At 36.2% G+C, this 25,326-nt stretch overlaps 5 protein-coding genes across 7 annotated transcripts; 3 read left to right on the forward strand and 2 right to left on the reverse strand.

The window, feature by feature from the left end:
- The first annotated feature begins 651 nt into the window (after positions 1-651).
- On the forward strand, positions 652-4,226 carry LOC110410839 (G-type lectin S-receptor-like serine/threonine-protein kinase CES101). The gene is made up of 8 exons (XM_021420733.1): positions 652-1,983; positions 2,196-2,348; positions 2,434-2,627; positions 2,701-2,911; positions 3,011-3,248; positions 3,361-3,511; positions 3,595-3,928; positions 4,046-4,226. Exons 1-7 carry the CDS (start codon positions 801-803, stop codon positions 3,895-3,897), a joined length of 2,433 nt encoding a protein of 810 aa, XP_021276408.1. The 5' UTR covers positions 652-800; the 3' UTR covers positions 3,898-3,928; positions 4,046-4,226.
- A 363-nt stretch (positions 4,227-4,589) lies between these two features.
- LOC110410851 (uncharacterized) lies at positions 4,590-5,772 on the reverse strand. The gene is made up of 2 exons (XM_021420748.2): positions 5,364-5,772; positions 4,590-5,056 (listed from the first exon to the last, which is right to left on the reverse strand). The coding sequence occupies exons 1-2, from the start codon at positions 5,583-5,585 to the stop codon at positions 4,865-4,867; spliced, it is 414 nt and encodes a 137-aa protein (XP_021276423.1). The 5' UTR covers positions 5,586-5,772; the 3' UTR covers positions 4,590-4,864.
- A 699-nt stretch (positions 5,773-6,471) lies between these two features.
- UBC37 (ubiquitin-conjugating enzyme 37) lies at positions 6,472-9,216 on the reverse strand. Its single transcript, XM_021420739.1, is given in 6 exon segments — positions 6,472-7,717; positions 7,798-7,932; positions 8,016-8,114; positions 8,670-8,775; positions 8,849-8,918; positions 9,015-9,216. Coding segments are annotated over 6 exon segments (1,554 nt in total). The 5' UTR covers positions 9,151-9,216; the 3' UTR covers positions 6,472-6,709.
- Positions 9,217-11,287: 2,071 nt separating this feature from the next.
- Positions 11,288-16,693, forward strand: LOC110410840 (kinesin-like protein KIN-13B). 3 transcript variants are annotated; one of them, XM_021420735.2, is made up of 13 exons: positions 11,288-11,544; positions 11,644-11,797; positions 11,884-12,060; positions 12,404-12,592; positions 12,994-13,101; positions 13,432-13,509; positions 13,589-13,670; positions 14,333-14,492; positions 14,583-14,885; positions 15,117-15,335; positions 15,419-15,914; positions 15,999-16,064; positions 16,143-16,693. In XM_021420735.2, the coding sequence occupies exons 2-13, from the start codon at positions 11,666-11,668 to the stop codon at positions 16,317-16,319; spliced, it is 2,187 nt and encodes a 728-aa protein (XP_021276410.1). In that variant the 5' UTR covers positions 11,288-11,544; positions 11,644-11,665; the 3' UTR covers positions 16,320-16,693. The 3 variants fall into 3 exon arrangements, with proteins under 3 accessions (XP_021276410.1, XP_021276409.1, XP_089638821.1); XM_021420734.2 differs by having other exon boundaries at positions 11,290-11,544; positions 12,398-12,592; XM_089782695.1 differs by lacking the exon at positions 11,288-11,544 and having other exon boundaries at positions 11,561-11,797; positions 12,398-12,592.
- Positions 16,694-23,411: 6,718 nt separating this feature from the next.
- Positions 23,412-24,941, forward strand: HSFC1 (heat shock transcription factor C1). Its single transcript, XM_021420745.1, has 2 exons — positions 23,412-23,803; positions 23,955-24,941. The coding sequence occupies exons 1-2, from the start codon at positions 23,591-23,593 to the stop codon at positions 24,762-24,764; spliced, it is 1,023 nt and encodes a 340-aa protein (XP_021276420.1). The 5' UTR covers positions 23,412-23,590; the 3' UTR covers positions 24,765-24,941.
- Positions 24,942-25,326: the final 385 nt, after the last annotated feature.

The raw sequence follows: 25,326 nt of genomic DNA on the forward strand, positions 1-25,326 counted from the left end.
CCCGTGATTTCGAGCTCAACGAATCACTTTAAACATTAGCATATATAAACAAATTTTATAGCATAACTCACCTCCTCCACCATAGTTCTTGAGTACTTAGACCAAGTGACAATTTAGTAAGAATTGAGTTGCATTTGAAGCCTGCCATTCATTTTTAATGAAATTACATATACAAGTAGTGATTATAACCATAATCAAGAATTACATTTTATATAAAAAATCAGTGATATTCACTGAATATATGGACAAACTACAAATTCAATATAAAGTTATATCAAACCCACGTTTGGTAAGTATTAAATTTGGAACTTAGGTTTTCAAGGCCTACCATATTTCTATGAGCAGAAAAGTCTCATGATAAAAGTCCGCTGCCTTATATATTTTAAAGTAAACGCATAAATCTTTGATAAAAGTCAATATATATATATATAACTTTGGTTATTATAGTGTCTAATTCTGACATGCAATGCATATGTTGTTATTTTATATTAGAATACTCAATCCTGTTTTGTCTATCTTTGTTTCTTTGTTCAAAGTCAATGCATGGGGCAACATTCTCAACCAACTCCAAAGTTAACATTGAATATGTTAAGTACAGCTGAATATAAAGATTTTGGATTCAAACTTATTTTTCAAAGAGTTTATCTGAAATTCTAAATCTTGACAAAAGAGACTCAAAACAATTGTCCAATCTCAAAACGAAAGGAAGCTGCTGTAGCATTTTCTTATAACAAATACTATTAAGTTGAGAAAAGAGAAAGCTGAAGGAGATTATCAGTAATCGCAAAGCATCTAGCTTAATGGCTAAAGAGGGAAACTTTCTTCTTATCTTAATCTCATGCTTATTCTTGGGTATACCAAGTTGTTCTAGTGAAGAAATTCTGTATAAGCTAATGCAAGGCCAGCAGCTGAGGAATTGGGAGCATCTACTATCCGCAAAGGGTATTTTCAAGTTGGGCTTCTTTAGTCCCACCTCTTCAACTAACCAGTACTTGGGGATATGGTACAGCAAACTACCACATGATCCCGAAGCTGTTTGGGTGGCAAATCCTGAGAATCCAATCCTGGATAAATCTGGGGTTCTCAGCTTGGATGGTGATGGAAAATTAAAGATAACGCATGGTCAAGGGCAGGTAATTCTTTGTGATTTCAGTCAGGGAAGTTCACATAACCTGACTGCCACTTTACTAGATACTGGAAATTTTGTATTGGAAAGAGTAAACTCTGATGGAACAGATGGACAAATATTGTGGCAGAGTTTTGATTATCCAACTAACAATCTATTGCCAGGAATGAAACTAGGAATGAATCTTAAGAATGGATATAATTGGACACTTAGTTCGTGGTTAAGCAATCAAGTCCCGATACCAGGGGCTTTTAAGCTAGGCATGGATCCTAGTGGTGCTGGCCAGTTGGTTGTCTGGCGGCGGGAGGATGTCTACTGGACTAGTGGGGTGTGGAAAGGTGGAGATTTTCAGATGGCACCCGATCTCACAAGAAGAGTTGATCTTTATCAGTTCAGGTTTATTTCAAATTCGGTAGAGCAGTATTTCTCTTTCTCTGCTATAAACAGTTCTACTCTTTCACGATGGGAATTGAATGCTTGGGGGCAAATCTTGCAGTTCACATTAGCTGCAGATCGTACTACTTGGCAGCAGACTACCATTGGTTCATGCAAAATTGATGTAAACTATCCTAATGCTGTGTGTCTAGAGCAAAAGCTCTCCAACTGCAGGAATGGCTCGGAGCTGTTTGTGCCCACAAGAGGCTACTATAACAGTCCCGAATTGTCATACTCCAATAACAACACAAATTTAGCTCTCAGTGACTGTCACGACAGCTGCTGGAATGATTGTTCTTGCATTGCATATGCAAGTCTCTATCCTGACGGAACAGGATGTCAGTTTTGGAGTAAACAAACAAGTTTCGTCCAAAATGAGAAATTCGGAGTTGTTTACAGCCTCAAACTTGTAAATAGTAAAGGTATGTCTTTATTTCTAATTTCTTAACCCCATGTTTGTTCTGAGTTCCGGGGATATCAGCCAGATCTGTTTGAATAGGCATCACATCTCTAATATCCTACTTTGAATGGACAGTCACATTCTGATTCTAACAGCAATGTTTATCACAAAAATATTATTATAGCAAGAGTGCAATATTAATATGGATCAGAACTTACTTTTGAATGGTTCTAGAGCAAACAAATGCAAAGGGAGGCATGGGGAAGAGTATTAAAGAGCGGTGGTGGTTATGGTGCATCTTAGCCATTGCACTGGGACTAGTGGTGCTGCTTTTGGGCTACTTCTGCTACAGGAGGAGGAGAAAACTGAAATCCTTGATATGCACTGGTAAGCAAAGGATTGTATTCAGGTTTATGTGTGAATTATATATGGAGGTAACCAGATTCCTAAACAGCTTTAAACTCAATTACAGAAAAAACAGACACAAGCCAACACAAGGAATTACTGGGGATAAAATCTGAATTTTCCCCAATTTACAATCTCCAAAGAAGTGAAAAGAAAAGTCAAGCATTTAAGTTGTTCAGTTTCTCTCAAATAGTTGATGCTACAGATAACTTCTCATTTGCCAACAAGCTTGGAGAAGGAGGTTTTGGACCCGTTTACAAGGTAAAATTTAAGAATTTTTATGCACATTTGATTTGACAACTTGGATAAGTAATGTTTAGATTTTAATCTCCAGGGTACATTACTGGACGGACAACCAGTTGCAGTAAAAAGGTTAGCAAGAAATTCTGGACAGGGGCTCGAAGAATTCATGAATGAGATTACATTAATAGCTGAACTTCAGCATATGAACCTAGTTAAACTTCTGGGTTGTTGCATACAGAAAGAGGAGAAAATGCTAGTTTACGAATACTTGTCTAATAAGAGTTTGGATACTTTTCTCTTTGGTATGTAGATTATTCTTCTGTTTTCCAAGCCTACCCTCAGAATTTCATTGCTTTCTCCCCAATAATTGGCACTCATCACATTTACAATGTCAATGGCAGATCCCACAAAAGGGAAATTGTTGGATTGGAAAAAACGCATTGCCATCATTGAAGGAGTAGCTCAAGGGCTTCTTTACCTTCACAAATATTCTAGATTGAGAGTGATACACAGAGACTTGAAAGCTAGTAACATTTTACTTGACGATGATACGAACCCTAAAATATCGGATTTTGGAATGGCAAGAATTTTTGGACACAATGAATCCAGAGCCAATACAAATAGGGTAGTTGGCACATAGTAAGTAGAAATAAAGTTTGTGACAGCACATTTAGTAGCCCTGATAATGTCTTTAATTGCATCTGCATGCATCTTCTAACTATTATTCAATGGTTTTATATGTTTTATACAGTGGTTATATGTCCCCAGAATATGCCATGAATGGCATTTTCTCTGTGAAGTCTGATGTCTTCAGTTTCGGAGTACTGGTGTTAGAGATTGTTAGTGGCAAGAAGAACACAGTGTTTCGTTCATCATCTAACCCTGCCGGCCTTATTCATCACGTAAGCTACCAAGATAAAGCCAAACATAGAAGCAGGATTATCAGGAATACAATTTGCCAATGACTTACTGAAAATGATTACAGGCATGGGATTTGTGGAAACGTGGAGATGTTCTCGAGCTAAAGGATGGATCACTGGAATCATGCCCCAAAAAGGAGCTGTTGAGATGTGTTCAGGTTGCTTTGCTGTGCGTACAGGCAAGTGCAGCTGATAGACCTACCATGTCGGATGTTATTTCATCGCTTAAAAATGATGTCATATTTCTACAAGAGCCAAAAGAACCTGCATATGCTACCGAAAGTGAAGCGAACTCACCATTTCCTGACGGCAAATCAGGCTGTCATTCGGTGAATAACGTGTCTATATCCATAATGCAAGCCAGATAGAGAAGTAATTCTAATTCTTTTCTTTTCTGAGGTGGGTGTCGTCAAGAATTAGGTGTTTTTTCCTTCCAAATTTCTAGATATCATATGCTTAGAAATTTACCTTGCACGTCTTGACATAAATGTAATCAAATCATTTTCTATTTCTCAGATGTGATCGTTAGTTCTGGAAAGCTGAAACTCCGTCATTTCAATCAAATACCGAATACAAAAACGGATTTTTATTTATGTAACTACAAATGGAGCCTCAACCTGATTGAAGTTTATCAAGCAAACTCTGCTAGGGAGTTCGGTCTGTGATCTGAGATTAACATCTCTGTTTATACCTTTTGAAGATCTAGCAAGACTAAATTCTTAAAATCATGAAATGAGGTATGGTTTTTGGATTAGCATCTCCCCATAAATTATATCGAGATTTGCTGAACACGAGGATATCACACGATTCACATCATACATGCATGAGAAGCAGCTTTGCAGAACCCAAATCCATGGTTCCTTATACGTCCGACATCTCATCAAGATAACCTCCCATGTAACCTCCTTCTCATCCATAAAGTCCTCCTAACCCTAACACTGCACTCAAATCTTTAAATTTAACATGATTGAATTTTAAGTTCTCAATAAATTTGAAGTCATCGAAACAAATGAACAAGAGGAAAAAAGAGCTAAGAACAGAGTATTAAAAAGAAACTATATTTCTCACCTCATAAATGACTTATGAATCATGACACTACAAAAACAGGAGTTTAGGCCTAATTTTGCCTATATTGACCTGAATAATTCCCCAAGAAGACACTTGCACAATCCCCTCAACCCAAATTAGGAGATACCACTCACACCATGCTTCAAAATGGATGATTATAATAAGTAGACAAGCAAGTGGTAACCACCATTGGAAACTTAAAAGAACAAAACTGAACTGGCTGGTGTTTTCACTAATCACAACCAACCATCTACTAACTACTATTTCTCAGGACTGTTTTTCAGGATTCTCTGGTTCTTCTTCTTTTTCAGGATCTTCCTCCTCTTCCTCCTTTTTCTCTTCCTCTTCTTCATCTTCATCCGGAGGATCATATGGCAATGGTGGTGGTAATGGTGTCTTCATAGGGCTAAATTGAGGAAATATATCTGGTCTACGCCCAGGTTTAGGCCTCTCCCACTCCTGCCATATTAACCATGTTAAATCATACAGCCTCAGACAATAAAATTCCAAAGCAGAAAATATAACCCGTTCTCAGACCAACAAGTTTCTCAAAAGATTGGATTATCTAAACAGTACCCTTTAATAAAAAAAACACTATTCCACAGACAATTACTGCATAAAATAAAATTAAATCCATCTCACGAAAATCCTGCATAAACTCTTAATCGCAAAGCTGACTTGAAATTCCTATCTCCTATTAGCAAGGCAACCAACAACTACTTATAGCTCAATAAAACGAAAAGAGACAGAAAGAAAAGGAACTTACGATGGGGAAATCCAGAGGATTGCGGCGAGTCAATTTCTCTTCCTCGGGAGCCATACAAACCACCTGCCGCCTCCTTCTCCTCGTCCGTTGAATGCCGTTAGAAACGAAGACGACGAGGGAGCATCTACAACCGCGGCTCGGGGAAGTGGAAGAGGAAGAAGTGGAGGGCCGCGATAGGGTTTTGCAAGGCGGCGATAAGGAGAGGCAAAAGGATGATACCATGGTCGGTTTTTTCGTGGTTACTGTTACCCCAGCTGGGCGGAACAGAGTGCACAAATTAGACCCAAAAAACCAAGTTATATTACCAAATGCCTTTTTCTCCGACTGGTGCTCGTCTAGGTCCGTCTCCACGCGCCCGCAACTCCCCAATGGCCACAATTCTAATATCTGGTGGCTCAGCCAGAACTGAGTCCTTCAGCGTTTATGGTTCTATCATCTTAAGGGTGGGCCCACCCGCTTCTTATTGTGGGTAGGGAAATCTCAACGTTCTGCCCTGTTTTCTTTTTAAGTATTTTATTTCTTACCCCAGTGGTTATTATTAGGACAGTCGATTCAGTCTAGCAACACTAAAAACCGAATAAATTGAATTTCACGTTAAAATCATCGAACCGACTAATGTTAGTACATTCGAACAATTCAAAAATTGAACCAAAATTATCTAAACCAAAATTTTAATATTATTTTTATAATTTATTTAATTGAAACATTTAAATTAAATATAAATAATATCTAATACAATATATATAAATAATATCTAACATCTAAATTAAACATATAATACAAATTAACTTTAAAAAATAAATTTAAGTAAACATTCAACAAACATTCTTAAATGAAGTGTAATATATATGATTGATTAGGAGAGTGAAATAATTATTATTAAAAGTAATATATATAATAATAATTTAAAAATATATTATTTAAATTTGATTTTTCAATTGATTTCATTGAAAATTTTAAACACCCAAAATCAACTTAAAACATCAAATTAATCAATTTTTAATAACCAACCAAACTAATATAACCGAATTCAATTTGATTCAATGATTTGTTCAGGTGATATGCATCTTGCTGAACCCTATCCTTATCAACTAAAAATAGGGCTTTTAACCAAAATCAACTTCTAGGATTCAACTTTTCCTCAGAAGAAAGAGTCAAAGGAAATACATGAAAATGCAAAATCTCTGCCTTGATTCTATTGTGGATACAATACAACCATGTTATCTACCTTTGAGTCTTGACATGAAGTTCATTTACGGAGGCTTATATTCAAGGACCAAAAAGAGCCCAATTTTTACTAGAGAGTTTTGCAAAGAAGAGTCTAATGGAAGGTACAACCATATGATTCAAGTTTTAACTCTCCACTTCCCAAGCCGCTTCCGTGCCACTGGCATTCTCGACCTCAAGGAGGCATGCCCTTCCTCCTCGCTGTCTTCGCTATCTAGCACAACTACTATCTCAGATATTGGAGATTCTTCTGTTTCTTCTCTTCCCTTCTGCTTTATCTCCACATCAGTTTCGATACTTTGAGGTCGATGAGACTGCTGCTTCTGGTTATGTCCGCAGTCCTGTTGAACTTGGGTCAAAGGACCCAGGGACAGCTTGCGACCAACCCCACTCTTTCCAGGAGTTCGAGGTTTTGGAAGTGTCGAGTTATGAACTGGCGTCACATTCTCTTTGTTACTCTCTTGTTATTTATGTGATGAGCCTTTCAATCCCAGAGAAAGCTTCCTACCAACTGAACTAACCTTTTCCGATTTCGCAGCAGGAGAGACGTTTTCCATTCTATCAACAAATTCCTCCTGAGGTGTCTCAAGCAACTTCACATTCTCACATGTTTGCAGTGGATCAGTAGATCCACATGGCTGTTTCTGGCTTTGACAATGCTTTGAACTATTCTTTATGCTGCTGTTTGCTGATTTACCATCTTGATGCTGGTCAGGTTGTTGATTGCGGCTAGCCTGAAGAAGTGATGATCCTGAAGAAGCCCGATGTTGACAGAGTGATGATAAGTAATTTGGGTCCACATTCTCCTTGTTATCAAAATCGTCCTTGAATTGATTAGAAGATTTCAGAGATAATTTCCGCCCTTTTCCATTAACTATCTCATGGTTCAGGTTGCATTCATTCAACACATCATTTTCTTTCTCTCTTTTTCTTTTACCTTCCATCTGATTCATCGAGTCAGAGGGAAAGAAGTGGTGACTAGGCACCTCCTGTTCACTGTCTTTTTTCTTGTCTGAGCTAGTAGACTCGAGTGATAACTGCTGGCTAATGCCATGCGGTTTTTTATGGCAAGGAATAAACTCATCAGCACCATGTTTTGATTCCTTGTCAAATCCTTGAACTTCCATCTGCAAACCAAAAGAAATATGAAAAACATAAAATCCAATGCAAGGGAATGAAATAAATCAAACAAAGTGAATGCTAATACCATTGTTGAATCCGTGTTAGTTTCAGTGCATTGATTGCTACAACTGTTTTCTCCAGCTCCAGCCTTCGCATGTTTCTCAGTCAGTGATCTTGCTTTAAGGTCAAAGGCTTGTCTATTGTATTTGTATTCCCTACTCTGCAGATTCATCAAACATATAAAAAAGCAAAAATCTTCATTAATCAGCCTAACCCAATCCATCTGAGAGAATGTCCACTTACTGCTTCACACATCAGGCCATCATCAGGATTTGGTTCGCTGAGCAGTAGCCCTATACTTATAAGCACTGTTGAAATGTTCAATGACGGTTGCCATGCCCCCTGCTCGGAGGACAATCAGACCCTTGTCATATATCAGATGAATTAAAGAAACAGAACTTGCACTTTTGGGAAATCATACAGAAGAACAATCAATGAGGTAACCATGGTTGAGGATTAGGAGTCAAAGTAACTTTTACAGTGACCAAAAAACATATAGACCTCAAACAAAGGCTGTTGTTTAATGTCCCCTTTATCCATTCTTGTATCCCAACAGGTTTTATGAATTTGTCCATGGACTCAATTACCCTGTCCTTATCCCTGAAGTAATGAAATCCGTGGGAAATAATAAAATTGAACTCCAATAACTTCAGACCTGATCCATTTGCAGGAAGATAAGTGAGCCCTTACAATGCATATGGTCAAGATTCTTTGACTGAATACATATCTAAAGTCTTTATGTCATAACTTAAATATAAAATTGAGTCCTTTCACATTAGTTTAAGCTTGCATAACAAACAAGTAATCAATCAAACTATTTCCTCAAATATAATCATAGCATATACTAAGAACATGATCCAAGAGAAATATTGATCCATTTTAGGGGACTAAACTAACCTTTGGGGGGAGATTGAGAATGTCAAGGCAAATTCTACCTCCATTATCAATGTTCGGGTGATAAATAGGCGTACCAAAGGTCACAATAGGAGGCTGAAGCGGATACCTGGAAAAAATAAAATAAAATAAAACCCCTTAAAATATCAAAGAAAAACTGAAACTCGGTAACTTAGCTATACCTTTCAGGTATCTGAATCTTAATCTTAAAGACTCCTTTGGCATATACAGTTCCTTCAGGGCCTTCTATTTCTGATAAACAACATCGACATGGATTTCAATTAATTGCTCAAAAAAAATTATTAATTTTGTAAACATTTTCTAAATTAAAAAAAAAAAAGAACTTACGGGCGTCGATGGAAGAGAGATCGGAGAGATCAGAGTGTGGGGAGAGAAAAGGGAAGGAGGCGCCATGAGGAGGGTCGGCGAGAAGAAGCTTTAGCTCCTTTTGCATTCGGAGTTTGAGCCTTGCTGCTTGTGTCATTTTTTTCTTCGAAGATTAGAGATTTCGGTTTGCTGTTTGGCCTTTTTATTCATTCTTTTGCGGCTTTAAAACTGGAAAATTTTGGACTTGTGATTTTGCGCGGGCGGTGAAGCTTTTCGAAATCTATTTTTCTTTTCCAGTTTTCAATTTTTTTTATCTCCCTCGTAAAAAGTGAAAAAAAAATTGAACAAGATTACTGTTTTACCACTGAGAACTGAACTCGTGCACTTGGTCGGCCGCCCCAACAGGCCACAGGCCAGCCCATAGTCTGAAACTAACGATTAATAAAGTCCAACAAGAGTATGGATCCTAGAATCCTAGTGGCCTATCCTTCCATCATTTCATTGATTCTAAAAGCATCTGAATAGAAAATATTCCTCCTTAATTATTATAATCCACTGATCATTATCCTTTTGTGCCTGAATAGACTTGATTACAAATTGAAACTTTACTTAATCTTAACCAAATTCAAACTTAAATCTCAAATAAAAATTTTAAATACATAAACAAATAAATATAATTATTAAATTAATTATATATACATATATTATCAAAATTAAAAACTCAATTAAGCTCGTAAGTCACTTGAATCAAGTATTAAAAAAGTTCTAACTTGACTTGCTTAAGTTGTTACTCAAAGAGCTTGGCTCTAACTTAGCTTAGTAATTAAGAGTCGAAGTCAAATACGTAATCTAATGAATCTGAACAATATTTTTTTTAAGCATTAGAGTTCACAAAAAAACATTTAATAGTATTGAAAGTTACATACGTCTTCCAATGATCTATACTTCAAAAATTATCCCATACAATATGATGGCAGAGTTAAAAAGTTTAGACGGTTAATGCATGTCACATTAAGATACATTTATGAAAATAAATAAATTATTAAATAAACATAAAATGATCATTTAACACTTTTAATGAAGTTTAAAAATCCATCATTAGTATATAAATGATAATTCATAATTTTCTTTTCTTTTGAAAAGAAAAAAAAATCAATTGTTTGTATTTTATCTTTCGGTTTTTGTTAGATTATCTTACCTCAAGTTATCATTTACAGATTTTAATGATGTGAAATTCTTGTATTCATGTTAGATTCAATGTTATAAAATGTCAATGTTTCTTTTGAAAAATATGAAATGTTAGTATTACTGTACTATAGTATGTATTATTTAAAAGGTATCTGTATTCTTGCTTTACAAAAAAAAAAAAAAGATAGGTATGCTCTATTTAGTGAAAAAACCAATGATGCATAGCCAAGCACTAACTAAACCTCCTTTCATTTTATCACTTAAGTTGAATTCAAGTGGTTATGCTTTGGGATTAGTTAAAAAAAAAAAAAAAAAAACTAGAGAGAGGGGTTTTAAATTTTATTTTTTAAATAAAAAGATTATACAATAATTAACGAATCAAATATTTGAATATAAATAAAAATTAATTTTTAATTAAAGTTCATTTATAATCATAATTTGAGACTAACCCAAAAGGAAATATGCCACCGACAGATTTTAATTCAAATTAAAGCTTCCCTCCTAGTTGTGGTAATGCTGCCGTTTATCTGCAAATTAAAAATTCAAAGTTTCCCTCCGATTTGTGGTATTCATCTCCAAATTCCTCGCCTTAACCCAAACAAGGAATCTTGCACTTCTTTCTGTAATGGACCGTCCGTCTATTGGGCGTGGGCGTGGCCCAACCAATTTAAAGAGCCTACTCCACTCGTCAGTCGTCATTCCTAAGTAACTTAAAAAATATTAAGCACATGGGCTCCACAAATATATTCAAATCCAAGTCCTTGATTTAACAATCTAACGTAGAAAGAAAACCTAGTCAGCATTTAATATCATAGGCCGCGATTCACTGAAGCGTCGCACGTCAGTTAACGACGTGAGGAGCAACAACTCTGCCCATGAAGGCAACAAAGGACCCCCGCTTTGGACACTTTACCAACAAACAAAGCGGCTTTGGCCGCTCCACTCAGTCCAGACCCAGCCAGCCCATTAGTACGTGAAGCACGCGCTGTTTCATGAGCGTGGTCCACCACTACTTACTTTCAAAAATTTCTATGTAGAAGTCCAAAACAGAAGCGAGCCAAAACCATCATCATGCAGCCTTTTTCCTTTCAAAAAAAACCATACGCGTGGACCGCTCCCACCCGTCTTCTTTCCTTCCTTTCCAGTGTCCCACACGCGCCGCTCCTCCTCCATAGGCGTCCCCTCCTTATTTCAAAAAAAGAAAAAGAAATATATCATTACAAACACACACATAACACACACACACACTCTCTCTTTCTCTCTCTTTCAAATGTAGTATCGGTAGTTTGAACTTTTAAAAGAGGACAACAAAAGAAAGCTTCGAAAAATCTCATACCAACCACACCTATTTACTTCTTCTCTCGTTAGCTTTCTCTTTCTCTCTTCATATTCTTTATTTATTTATTTTGTTTTAGTAGTTAAAATTTAGCTAAAGAAGCTTTGCAAATTTATTGTACGGCAGGCGAGGGAGATAGCGAGAAAGGATGAGCGTGGCAGCGAGACAGATGGCGAGATCTAATTCGACGGCACATCATCAACGGCAATACTCCGATAACTTTCTCGACGCGTCGTTTAACAGCAAATGGCTTCAGTCCTCCAATTTTCCTTCTTCTCAGGTCTTCGATTTTTTCCTCTCGCTCTCTTTACTTCTACTCTTAGCATTTCGTCCAACGGCATCGTTTTTTTTTGGTTGTTTGTGTAGGATTTCGGTAACTATGGCGGGGGAAGAATGAGCAGGAAGTCGCCGGAGCCGGGGACACCGCCGGTTTGTTCGAGGTCGTCGAGCTTGCGGATGAACAGCGATGAATACGTATCGCCCAATGAGCTCAGCCCCGGCTTACTGGATCTGCATTCATTTGATACTGAGCTGCTTCCCGAGGTTTTACTCTATTTCTTCAATTAGATTAAAGCTTTAAGCTGTTGTTCTCATGAATGCTTTGACTTCTTTGCTGTGTTTCAAAATTTTAAATGCTAATTGGTAATAATAAATTTTGTTCTCTGATGATGTTTGATCTGATCTTCTGGGTTATTACTTGATTTGGTTGATAATTATATAGCTGCATTGTATTTTTCATTGCATTTTTAGACCTGCGAACCATCAAAAAAATGATTGATTATATAAGTAGTTGATAGAATTAAGAAATTTGTAATTGTTTGAAAATTGCTCTTCTTTCCTGGATAATAAATTTATTATTTCATTTTTTTTTATTTTCTAGTTGCAGGTTCCTAACCTATATGAAGGATATGGGCTTCAGAAACCTCTTCGTGGTAAAAGTTTTGATGATTCTGAACAGTATCTAGCTACCAACAAAGTTTTGAACAGGCCACGTGGAATGGCTGAGAATAACCTTCTCAAAAGCAGCTCAGTAGATAAAGAGAGAGCCAACAATGTTGCCAAGATTAAAGTTGTGGTATGCTTCTTGAATGCTGCCTTTTGATTCCTATATCGCATAGCAGATATCAATTTTACTGTTTTGGACAATTTCTGTATGAAATTCATTGATCAATCCTGCCAAGAAATATGATGAGCTGTGGATTTTGAAAACATTAAAGCTCCGCTAAGTGATCATCTGAACTAAAGTTAAAGTTCTACAGACAAATGAATGTAACATACAGAGCCATGCTTGTTGCATGCTATCAATCCTAGTGAGGTAATATGTTATAGATTTTGAAATTCTTAACCTGCGACTAATGCCAAGAAAGAATTGGACCAACTATAGATTGTTGAAATGGCAAAGAAAACCATACATTCTGCATAGTTGCCACTTTTGTTTGTCATTGATAAAATATCTATTGATAACTTCAAATACAGGTGCGCAAGAGACCATTGAACAAAAAGGAAATAGCAAAGAAAGAAGAAGATATTATTACCATAGAGTCAAATTCCAATGCGCTCACAGTTCATGAAAAAAAACTAAAGGTGAGCAGCTGATGAAGCTTCTTTTTTTCCGACAGTTGTATGATGGTGATGTTTGGTTTATTTTTTGGTGAACTTGCTAACTCGAGCTCAGGACCCCATCAGTCATTCACTTTTATAGCCTTTTCAAGAGATTACTTATTAAAATTTGATCCAAGAAAGTTAATTGCTCTATGTGTTGGTTTTCCACGAAAATCCAAATTGACTTTTTACTTGAAAGCCTCCGTAATGCATGATGATATCAAACAGCCGTAGCACTTTACATCTTGCATGGCTAATTATATGATGTTCTAGTAGTCTTTTCTTTGAGGTCTAATGATTTATTATCCGCAGGTTGACCTGACAGAATATGTTGAGAAGCATGAGTTTCATTTTGATGCTGTGCTGAATGAAGATGTCAGCAATGAGGAAGTGAGAATAAGAGAAAATGCAGATACATTTGATATGTTATTTAGCTAATTTCACTAGATTTCATTTTCTATTGCTCCAGGTGTACTCTGAGACTGTGGAGCCGATAGTCCCACTAATTTTCAATCGAACAAAAGCAACTTGTTTTGCTTATGGGCAAACAGGTAAGTGGTATATTTAGAAGAGTATGTGGATGCTATAACACTTTGTTCTAAAAGTTCTCTAGTAGTTATCTTTGGTGTCTTTAGGTATGGTTGTTTTTTCTTTGGCTTTCTGATATGGGGTTTGAGTTGTCACATATGTTATATTTGAAAAGGAAAGGGGAAGGCATTAATGCTAGTATTTAGGCAAATGTCTATGTATGCATAGTTGCAAGGTCTGTTTTGGAATCTGAAATTTACCTTTTGAAAAATTTTAAATAATGATATGAAAGGCAGACCATTCCTCAGTTTACAAAAATTTCATTCGAAGAAAATAAATGGCAAACAATGCTTTTTTTCATTCTTCTTTGAGTGATAGATATCCATCCATCTTTAAGCTATTTGGAAAAGTCCATTTGTTAATTAGTTCAGACCTATACCTTTTGAATATGTTTTTGTGGATCCAAATGACTTTTTCTGTAGGTCATTTTGGCTTGGCATTCCCTATTTTTTGTTTTTTGCTATATATATATTTTTCTTTAAAGGTATATGTGTTTCGTGCTAAGCAGTTGGAAAATGTTTTTTTTTTTCCAATGTTCACTTGGTTTCCACTATCCATATCTTATTCATTTTCAGATTATATTCTTGCAAATGATAGTTAAATGATCCTATGTTTTTTCATACAGGAAGTGGAAAGACTTACACAATGCAGCCACTGCCTCTAAAAGCATCTCAAGATATATTGAGATTAATGTACCATACATATCGGAACCAAGGTTTCCAACTGTTTGTCAGTTTCTTTGAGATATATGGAGGGAAAGTTTTTGATCTCCTTAATGATCGAAAGTAAGTTATTTCCATTTATATGCATGTGGAAACCTAGACAAAATCGCCCTATAGTTTTTAATTGTCTTATTAGAATTCTACTTTCTGCAGAAAGCTTTGCATGAGAGAAGATGGTAAACAACAAGTATGTATTGTGGGTCTGCAAGAGTACAAGGTACTTGATGTTGAGACAATCAAGGAGTTGATTGAGAGAGGAAATGCAACAAGAAGCACCGGCACTACCGGAGCAAATGAGGAATCCTCACGGTCACATGCTATTCTTCAGCTTGCTATCAAGAGATCGTCTGATGGCAGTGAAACGAAGCCTGCAAGACTTGTAGGGAAACTTTCTTTTATAGATCTTGCTGGAAGTGAGCGTGGTGCAGATACAACTGACAATGACAAACAGACAAGGTAAAGATTTTTGAATCCACGCAATCTGGGGTTATGCTTCTTCAAAGCAGTGGTACCATGAACTGCATAGGCATGTTTATGGAGCCATAGGGCCATGGAGGTACTAGGCCAGAAAGTGCATCAACCAAATAACCAAATCTTGTTCCCTTTGCATATATTTTGGGATGCCCCGACTGCATTATTTAGCATGTGCTGTTCAAGTCATAACAAGCTTTTTTACTATTTCTGCAGAATGGAAGGTGCTGAAATTAATAAAAGTTTACTTGCTTTAAAAGAATGCATCAGAGCTCTTGACAATGACCAGGGTCACATCCCTTTCAGAGGAAGTAAGCTAACTGAAGTTCTTAGAGATTCATTTGTTGGTGACTCACGTACTGTTATGATATCTTGTATTTCGCCAAGCTCGGGGTCATGTGAGCATACCTTGAATACACTTAGATATGCTGATAGGTATGTGGTACTGTAACTAAAATTGAATTGTAGAAGTGACTTGCATATTTGTTTGAGCAATGCTGTGAATACCTGCATCCCAGGGTGAAGAGCCTATCAAAAGGGAACAACCCCAAGAAGGAAGCGCTATCTTCATCTTCAAATCTTAGGGAGTCAACTGCATTGCCCTTGGCTTCAGCTTTACCAACTGAGACATTTGAGGATAACATAACTGATGTTCCGTATGAAAAGAACAAATTTGGGTGGTCCAAACAGATTGAAAGAGATACATCTCCTCCTTTTAAAGTGGATCGTGTTCCTAGTGCAAGGGCAGAAGGAAATGTGGCTGTACCATATTCAGATTATAACAAGGGTCAGAGAGGTGTTCTAAATGGCTTGACTGAAGATGATTTTGATTACACTGAGGAGACATATGAGCAACAAAAGATGCTGCGGAAAATGAATAGGAAGGCACAGACCTACCAAATGCCAGCTTTGGAGGAGAAGCGGAAGACTGATGCTTTGACAAAGCTTGTGGATCCTTCAACTTTTGATGATAACCATTCTCATTCAGATGATGATCTGAATAGCCTGTTGAAGGTATCCATCAATCAATCTGGACGTCTAATTTTTCTCCCCCAACTGTTTTTTATTGTAAAATGAAATTTGTTTTGTTGTTATTAGGAAGAGGAAGATCTTGTATCTGCTCACCGAAGACAAGTGGAGGACACAATAGAGATTGTTAGGGAGGTAGGTAACATTCTAGCTCTAGTTTGTTCTATCGTCTATCTATGATTACCTTTGTTCTGATTGTTATTATCCCTGCAGGAAATGAATCTGCTTGTTGAAGCTGATCAACCAGGCAATCAGGTGGATATTTATGTCTCTAAATTAAATTCCATTCTGTCACAGAAGGCTGCAGGAATTCTACAACTGCAGACCCGCTTGGCTCAGTTCCAAAAACGTTTAAACGAGTATAATGTCTTAGTATCTTCTGGCAATTGATTTAAACCTGCAAAGGGCTTGTGAAACCCACAGCTATAGTGTGGAGTTTTGCCCGGGACTGATAGGGTGTGGATTTGGACCTGCATTTCATTTGATGATTTCTTCCTTGATGGTGAGGCAGTTGATGACCTGCCAACTGTTAGCTGGTTACAGAAAGACAGTACCTACTCGAGTGGGTGGTGAGAGTGGAGTCTTGTATCTTCCTCCATTTTGGATGCTTCAAGTAAGTAACTGCTGTGACTTTTGAGTTAAGATCACACTCCATAGAAAATATATTATAAATATGTATGCTCCTCCCTTATAAAATATGTAGAATTTCTGCAGCAGTGTAATGTTGTTATTAATAATAAAAACACCTTGTTTTGTGCTCCTAAGCTTGTCCTCGTATGGTTTTTATTTTTTCTTTTGGGTTATATTCCTGTTTTTCCCATATCGTATTGTATTTTACTGTTACTCCCATTTTATCTACTGGTCCGTGGCTGTTCTTTCAAGACCATGTATATAGGAACCATCGAACCAGGTTAACTTGGGCTCATTTCTGAGCGAGAGCCGATGTAAAAGCACACCACCTCTCTACAGCGAACCACATTTCTACCCCTACCAGCCCATACCTTGCATTTTGTTTGTCGTGAATGAAGCAGGAGGGACCTTCCTGCTCGTTTTTTCTTCTCTGATTTATAAGCTTGGATTTTTATTTCAAAGCACTTAATTCAATAGCCGTTGAGGTTTAGACATAATATCTCACTCATTTATTTCAGCCAATAATTAGATTGCACAACAAATAGTACACTATCACATCCTCTTGTCCGCTTTACTGTTTAATTAATTTATAAATATCAAAATACTCTAAAATGAAATGATAATTATTGCATCAGTTGTCTGCAGTTGGCGCTTTAATCATTTGGCTGCAATTGATGAAATGACATCAATTTCAAATCTTGATCGCTTTAGAGGTTATTTTAGTAATTCAAACTTGAGTTTTCAACTTTAGACGATGTGAGACTTCTTCTTCTTAGTGTATAATTTAAATATTAAATGTACCAAAAAAAATCAATTCAAATCATAAATTACTGAATGAGTAAATAATATTAAAAATCAGTTGTCTAATGTTATTCTTTTTGATCACACCTTAAAGAATAAAAGACTGAAAATATTAATCGATTAGTTCATTTTTCAATGTGATGGAAATTAATCCCACTTTATGACCTTCCTCACTGGCATAAAGAACAAATCCATAAATCCATACGACTAATCATCGCATCCAAAAATAGAAAATTGACAGCGCAATTCAATAAATTGACAGCCTTGAGTTACACACTAGCACCAATCTCACAGACCTGTCGGTGTCCAATGGCTTCAAAGTTCTCCACGTGTCATTCTTTGGGTCAATTGCACCCTCCGAAAAACAATAGAAATGGCTCATCACATCAACATCAAAATTCTTTGATTGATCTTTGATGGCGCAGTACATTTATCAAAGGGAGAAGACACTACGCACCAGCCACCACTCAAACAAAAGAGGACCTCCAATCCCCCGCCTTTAATTTTTCATTTGACGTTCATCTGATGACATGAGAGAAACCCATTCAACCCTCTGGTGGACTCTTTTAGAAATCCTATTTTATGTGCCTTTTTAATCATGTGGGTGACAACATTTTGTTTTTAAAATGTTTGAAAAGAGGAAGAGATGAGCCAACATACACACAGTCCACGAACTTAAAAAGTCTATGCTTTGAACAACCATTTGCAGCATTCTCGGGTTTCTGTTATTAAGAAAAGAGAGCCAAAAACTTTGTATGATGTGCATTGCTTTGTTCTCATTCAAGATTGGCACCCTGTTGGGCATCAATTACAGCAAATTGGCGGAACCCAACCAGCGTTTTTGCGATTTGTCCAAATCCAACCAAAGAATAAAAGAGCATGATGGAAGTCCACTGCCACATATATGGGACACGAAAGTAAAGCAAAAGCAGCATTAGCCGTCCACCTGGCCCTTCTTTAGTTAATGAAAAAAGAATTCCAACTTGTGGTTGGAGCAAAATTCAGCTGAGGAACATGACAAGTCGCAGGCTTTTTCACTGGACTTTTTCTTGGTCTGAGTTTAGGGTTTAGGGTACAATATTTGATATGTCACACTAGCAAACGAAAATAAATTCAGTGAGAAATGAAAGAAGTGATGCATGATGAGAAAGTAGCATTTGGACAAAATTTATTGTCTTTTTGATCAGTGGCATTCCCACTTTTAACATCATCTCGTTGTAAGTTGTGACGTGACTCACGACCAAACCGAGTTTCCTTCAATCCTTGTCTGTTCCTCTTCAACGTTACCGTCTTGGAAATTTTGCTGCAGCCATCAAAAGTCTCATTCCCTGGGTTGTAGTTTCTGATGCTGTGCCAGAATTCTTCAATGGCTTCAGGTTATAGATTCTCTCTTTCACGTGCTCGCAAAACAAAAACAGCGATGAGTAAAAATATATACTTTACAAAGCAAAGGAAGAATCAACTTGCTTGAAAATGTCTGTTGAAGAACTGTGTACGTATAGTCAAGATTTGTCACATTAATTCATTGCTTTTCGTTTCCTATATTCTCCCAGTTGAATCCTCTCAAAGGGGCTGATCGGAACCACGTGACCACCTCGTCTCACGGTTTTCACTTTCACATCCAAATACTTTGTCAATGCTTTCATTTATTTCATGCAATTTGGATGTTTAACATCAGAAGAAACAGAAGAAACCAATCGTTTTTGGATTCAATGCCGTGAGCCCTCTGCCATGTGCAACTGAATAATTCCCAACAATGTTTTTTTATTTAAAATAAATAAATTATACTTAACTTCTATGATTAAAAACTATGCATATATATATATATATATATTTAACTCCACATAACTAATCTTCCTATTTATTTAAGGGGTTACTCATCCATGCCATTGAAGGGCTATAATGCCTACTCCCACCTTTACCACTGTACTATTATTTGGTCAAATTGACTGAATATTTTTGAATGAGTATGAATTTTATGATTATTATGGGTTAGATTTATCAAAACCTAGGGATAACCTTGTCAAAGTTTCTATATCAAACCATCAATCAAGGGACTAGACTCAGGATGTGAGTGTGAAACATATGATTCAATTCATGTGGTTGGATTTCGACAAAGTGCAAACAGATAAAAGGAAGACCAAAACAAGTTTTCCTTGAGCCTCACCGTAGGAGACAATGGCGATGACGCCTGGCTGTTGAGAAGTCTTTCAAATTTCTTTTTCTCATTTCATAAATATACCCTTTGAGAAATTGTTCATAGAAATTACGTGGTGGGTACATGCCTAAAGTCAGTTACAAAGAAGGAAACTAGAATTCTACACCCTGCTAAGAAAGGGCTTTTGGAATCCATATTCATGGATTCTTCTTAAGTCGAGGGAAGGCTTTTTAAAAGTCTAAACAAACCCCATTTCTTTGTGACGAGACAGCATCAATCTTTATGGTTAAAAACAAATCCTTGATGATAATCCCAAACCCAATGTCTTTTAACACTTCTTTTCTCCCCTTATTTTGGATCCTTTTCACACCCAAATTTTGACCGTTCCTTAAAATTTTGTAGCACTTCCTTGTCCTTTTTCCCACTCCTTTGCTTAATTATCTTCACATTAAGCAACAATTCAATCTAGTAACAGATTCAATGATGGCCCACAAATCTGAGTAAATCACGAATCCCCACCATGGAAATTGGAAGCGGTGTTTGATTGTGACAATTGGGATGATCCTTCCTGCTACAAAGTTTTTTTCTTTCATGTCGGCTAAATGAGGGGTGGCCATGTAATTTACATGGTGAAATCAAATCAAATGAACTTGCTGATTTAATTGTCTAATCCTTTAGGGAAGTATTTGTTTTGGAGTTGTTTATCAAACTTAGACCCTAAGCAAAATCCGAATCTAGATTTTCTAATTACTCCCAACCGACCAATCTCAACATTTAGCTAATTAATCTGCCTCATACCATTAGTTCAAGCATCTGGTTTTGATGAAAAGACAAGAAAAGTCTTAATCTTATATAAGCTTTCCTATTGTTAATTAAATGCGGTTGTATATATATGATCAGGTAGAACCTACTTGATTAATGGATTCATTGGATAGATACCACGTCTCCTGAAAGAGCTTGATTTTCAGAGTAAAGAATATATAAACAGGAGTCTAAACATATGACAGTGACAGCACGCGTAATCACACCCAACTTCCTGATGTCAGTGACAGAGTGAAAATCCTCTCTTGTTCACATTATATTTAAAAGAGTTGAATATGTTAATACAACGTAAAATGTGATGACTCTGGTATGATTTAATTCTTTTTTCACCCGAAATATTAAGAGAAAATTAATTTAAGGATATTTTTGGGTGTAAGCTTCTCTTGAAAATTGTGGCAATTGACAAAAAAGCAAACAAATTGAGTCTTCCTTTTCTCTAATAAAAAAGAAACTGTCCCTTGTGATCAAAGGCATGCACATCCAATTTGTTTTATATTATTATTATTATTTTCCCATTAGGGTAAGTGAGGGAGTTCATTCATGGTCCCATGAAATCCCGATTTGGATAACTAAAGGGGCATTTAATTTGCTTAAAGAAGGAAAAGAGTAACACCATTCATGACTGACAACATCATTGGTAAACATACTAGCATTTCATGCATTTAGCTTCCAAACATCTTTTTAAATGATAGTTAATAAGATAAGAAAAGCAAAGGTAATAATCTAAGGATATCTATAATTGAATTGATCTAAAGCAGATGGAGATTGTTGATTTGGTTCTTTCTGATTTATAGGAATATATATATTTAAATAAATATCTTCCTGTTAAAAGAAAAAGTATTTCAAACTCTACAAAATTTTAATTTATTGGGACACATTGTCAACGTGCACCTAACTAACTAACATGCATATGTTTACAATTTGCAACAACATATGTAATAATTAGAAACAAAGTGGAATAAATGGTCAAATTAAGCATGCCTTTAAATTTAATGTCTTAATCCCAACGGTCTTTTAGTGAATTTAAAGACCCTAACTACCATGTATTATACAAACCTAAAATGGGGTGGCCATTACAATTTTTTTTAAATAAAAGAACAGAAAAAATTATAAAAATAGAAGTAAAATTTTGAGAATATAAATAAAGTTATTGTCAAAGTGTAATAAGTGATGAATTCAGAATTTTAAATAAATAGTGATTAAAGAATAATTATAAAAATAATTATATTATATATATAATTTTATACTTATAATAATAAAAATAATAATAATCGAGGATAACGACGGGCACCACTGACCTTTTCGTGACTCTGCCTCTAAATGTAGTGTTTGTGAAAGTGTGAGATGACAGAAACGACAATACACAATTATCAAACACTTGAATGTATTATGAACAATGATTTGATTTGTTACAGTCATGTGTCCTGTCGGCAAAGACAAACATAAAGTCAATTCTAAGTGATCTACTTACAACGCACTTTACAAATATTTCACTTGCCATTCAGCTTCATCCCCTATAAACTTTGCCAAAAATACTTATAAATCATTTGTTAAACAAATCATGAGTATGGACTGTGAAGAGATTTTGTAGTAAAAAGCTGTATACTTAAGCAAATGGTTATGATTTAAATAATGAAGCAAAGTATATGTTCAATTTAATAAAAAAATAAGGAATAAAAGAATGGGAAATTACTAAAAATAAACCGACAAGGACAAAGAAAAGCTTATCATATGGAGACAAGCATAGATTTGGGAGTATATAAATCTGCTCCCCGAGGGCCTAGCACCAATCCAAAAGAATTTAAAAAGGTCGGCCTTAGTCGTGGACCTATTACGGATCGACACCTACTCCCCATGAAGCTTATTGCTCCAACGCGCGAATGGTAGTCGTGGCCCTAGAGAAATGCCTAAAGCAAATCGGATTCCTGGCCTCCGAATCTAAGCCTCTCTGACTCCCTCCCTCGTTTTATGTTTTTTTTTTAATTTACTCAATAAACATTGGAGTTGTCTCCCACTCGCCTTCCCTCGGCGCGTGGTTGCTCAGTTCTTAACAGCTGTTTGGTCATGAGACAACTAATGTTACAGCCTAGCCTTACCCAAAAGGAAGTGTAAAAGAAAAAATTGAACTTCCTCACTTCTCATTGGACAATATATGAATATTTTTTTATGTGGATAAGAAGGGTTGAATGTGCACTTATTATTAAATTAAACATAAATATAAAAAAATTTAAGTTTTATTTTACCCTTATTATTAGCATTTGTTAGAGTTCTTACATTTATGGTTTTAGGTAAAGAGTCAATTACATGTAATATTGCAATAAAATAAACAATAATGCTCCAAATATATTGAATTGTTATTGAATAGTAATATGTATATATATATATATATGTATTTATGTTAGTGTCAGGAATTACATGTAAATTCCCATGTTAATAAATGCTACAACTACTTAAGGTGAAGCGCATTAATTAGCTATATGATTGGCATAAAATCACATTTTGTCAAAAACTTTTGACAAAATGTTACAAAGTCTCAAAGTTCATACAAGGAAACAGTCTTTTATTCGAAAGAGGAATACGGTGTGAGTTGTGACCGTGCAAAATGCTCTAGCTCCCTCAATCATAAAGACAATAAATAAATTTATAAATAATTGGTTAGGAGTAAGGAGGCCAAATCTATATTCACACCCCCAAATACTTAATTTACATTTCTTTACTTGCCAATGCACCACATTTTTCATTTTGATTGATTATCTTCTCCTCTTTTTAGTAAGCGACTGATAATCCCAACCATAAACCACTTGTCTTTTAGCTACAATTTGTTTGTACCCTCAGGGGACCACGTCACCAATTCCTCCCTCCCTCACACGCGCGCATGTGAGGCACAAGCTGACAAGGCTCGGAAGGAAAATATCTAAACCCATTGGGATCGTGACGTGTAGCAAAAGATGATAAAAGCGGAGCCACGTGGGTCCCCAACCTCGTGACCCGAGGAAATATCAGACCCATCCTGATTCGAGCCACGATACCTCTCCTTGACTCCATTATATATTACGCTTCTACCTCAGACCTTTGTTGAAAAAAAAAAAAAAGGAAAGGAAAAACACACCCAAAGGCAAATCCCAACTCAGCCCTTCACATTTTATCTCTGCCTTCTTCTCTTCTTTCACCTTAGAAAGAAGGAAACCTTTGTTTTTATTTAGAGTTTACAGGGAAGTGGCAGAGAGACAAAAAAGGTTTTTATGTTTTGATGGAGTCTAACAGTAACAACAGTATCGTTGCGCCGTTCGTTGTAAAAACTTATCAGATGGTCAATGATCCGACCACTGACACTCTGATCGCTTGGGGTAAAGCTAATAACAGTTTCATCGTCATGGACCCTTTAGATTTCTCTCAGAGGATTTTGCCTGCTTACTTCAAGCATAGCAATTTTTCTAGCTTCGTTCGCCAGCTTAACACTTACGTAAGTAACTATCTTCTTCCTTGCCTGAAATTGAACATCTGTCTAATGTTTCTTTAAATTGATCATTGATTCTAGGTTGAAATAATTTTTATTTTGGTTTGGTTTATATATATATATATATATATATATATATATCTGGTCTGGTGTTTAGGGTTTCAGGAAAGTGGATCCGGATAAGTGGGAATTCGCAAATGAATGGTTTCTCCGAGGGCAAAAGCATTTGTTGAAGAACATAGTAAGGAGAAAGCAAAACAAAAGTCCATACATGCAAATGAAAGCTGAGGATTTAGACGACGAGCAAATAGTCATGGAAATAGCGAGTCTAAAAGAGGAACAAAAGTCTTTGGAAGAAGAGCTACAAGGCATGAACAAGCGTTTAGAAGCCACGGAGAGACGCCCGCAACAAATGATGGCGTTTCTTTACAAAGTTGTTGAAGACCCTGATCTCCTCCCTCGTATGATGCTCGAAAAGGAACGAACAAGACAGCTTAACGCCGAGAAGAAGCGGCGGTTGACGATTATGCCATCCTCGTATTCTTCTTCTTCAAGCCTGGCGGTTTCGAATAATTCAGTGAAATCTGAAGACGAAGAAGAAGTGAATCCTGGAGTAATTTCGTCTCCAGAAACCGGATTCGATGTAGACAACAACTTCTGTCGCTCAAGTTATCAATCATCGCCATCGCCTGAGGACTCCAGAGAGTTGTTGTTGGGTCATAGACCAATTACGGGGCAAGTCATGACCTACGGTTGCGCCACAGTAACAAGCCAAATGCCGGCGGTTGTGTTGGCACCGTCAGTGATTAAAAACGGCACGTCAGTGTCTTCTCCGGGGACTAGTAGTTTAGGTGGGTATGGTGATATTAATGGGCAATTGGGTTATTTTGGAGAAATGGCGGCGGCAGGGATGGAGGCGCGTCCACCACCTCCTTATCCATTTTCGCTATTTGGAGGTGGCTTTTAGTTAGTTGCTTCACATGATATATCTCGGATTCTATCTTTCCCTATTGATTTTTGTTTTTAGTTTGAGATTTTTCATATTCTGTTTTTGTTGATATTTAGTTTCTTTTTTCGGTTTTTGTATATAAAAAATGATTTAATTCTAAGGTTAATAAAGAGCTTATCTTACAATTATGCATAATCTCTGAATATTTTGGCTACTTTCATATGCTTATGTTTTCTAGTTAAATGCAGCTTATTTCCATTATATAAAAAAAATTATACTTTATATTTGCAAATACTAAATTTTAGATAATAAAAGATTGAATATGCCCTTTTTTGTTTTAAATCCTTTGGCTATATTTGAACATCTAAATGTCGTAAGTACATGCTAGCTAGCCTCTAAACAAGTACCATGCATGGGTATGATGAAATTTTGCCATGTATTTCCATCTTTACATTTATTATTAAATTTTTTGTTACATTATTATTTCAATCTTAGTCAATTCTATTAGTGTATCATTTAAGTGGGTTGCTGTGTTATAAATTATATGTGATAGTGAAACCAAACAGGGGTCCCATTACTC

This window comes from Theobroma umbraticum, unplaced genomic scaffold, assembly GCF_002168275.2.
Source record: "Theobroma umbraticum cultivar Fairchild unplaced genomic scaffold, ASM216827v3 scaffold_56.0, whole genome shotgun sequence".
In the NCBI taxonomy this organism is placed as follows: Eukaryota; Viridiplantae; Streptophyta; class Magnoliopsida; order Malvales; family Malvaceae; genus Theobroma; species Theobroma umbraticum.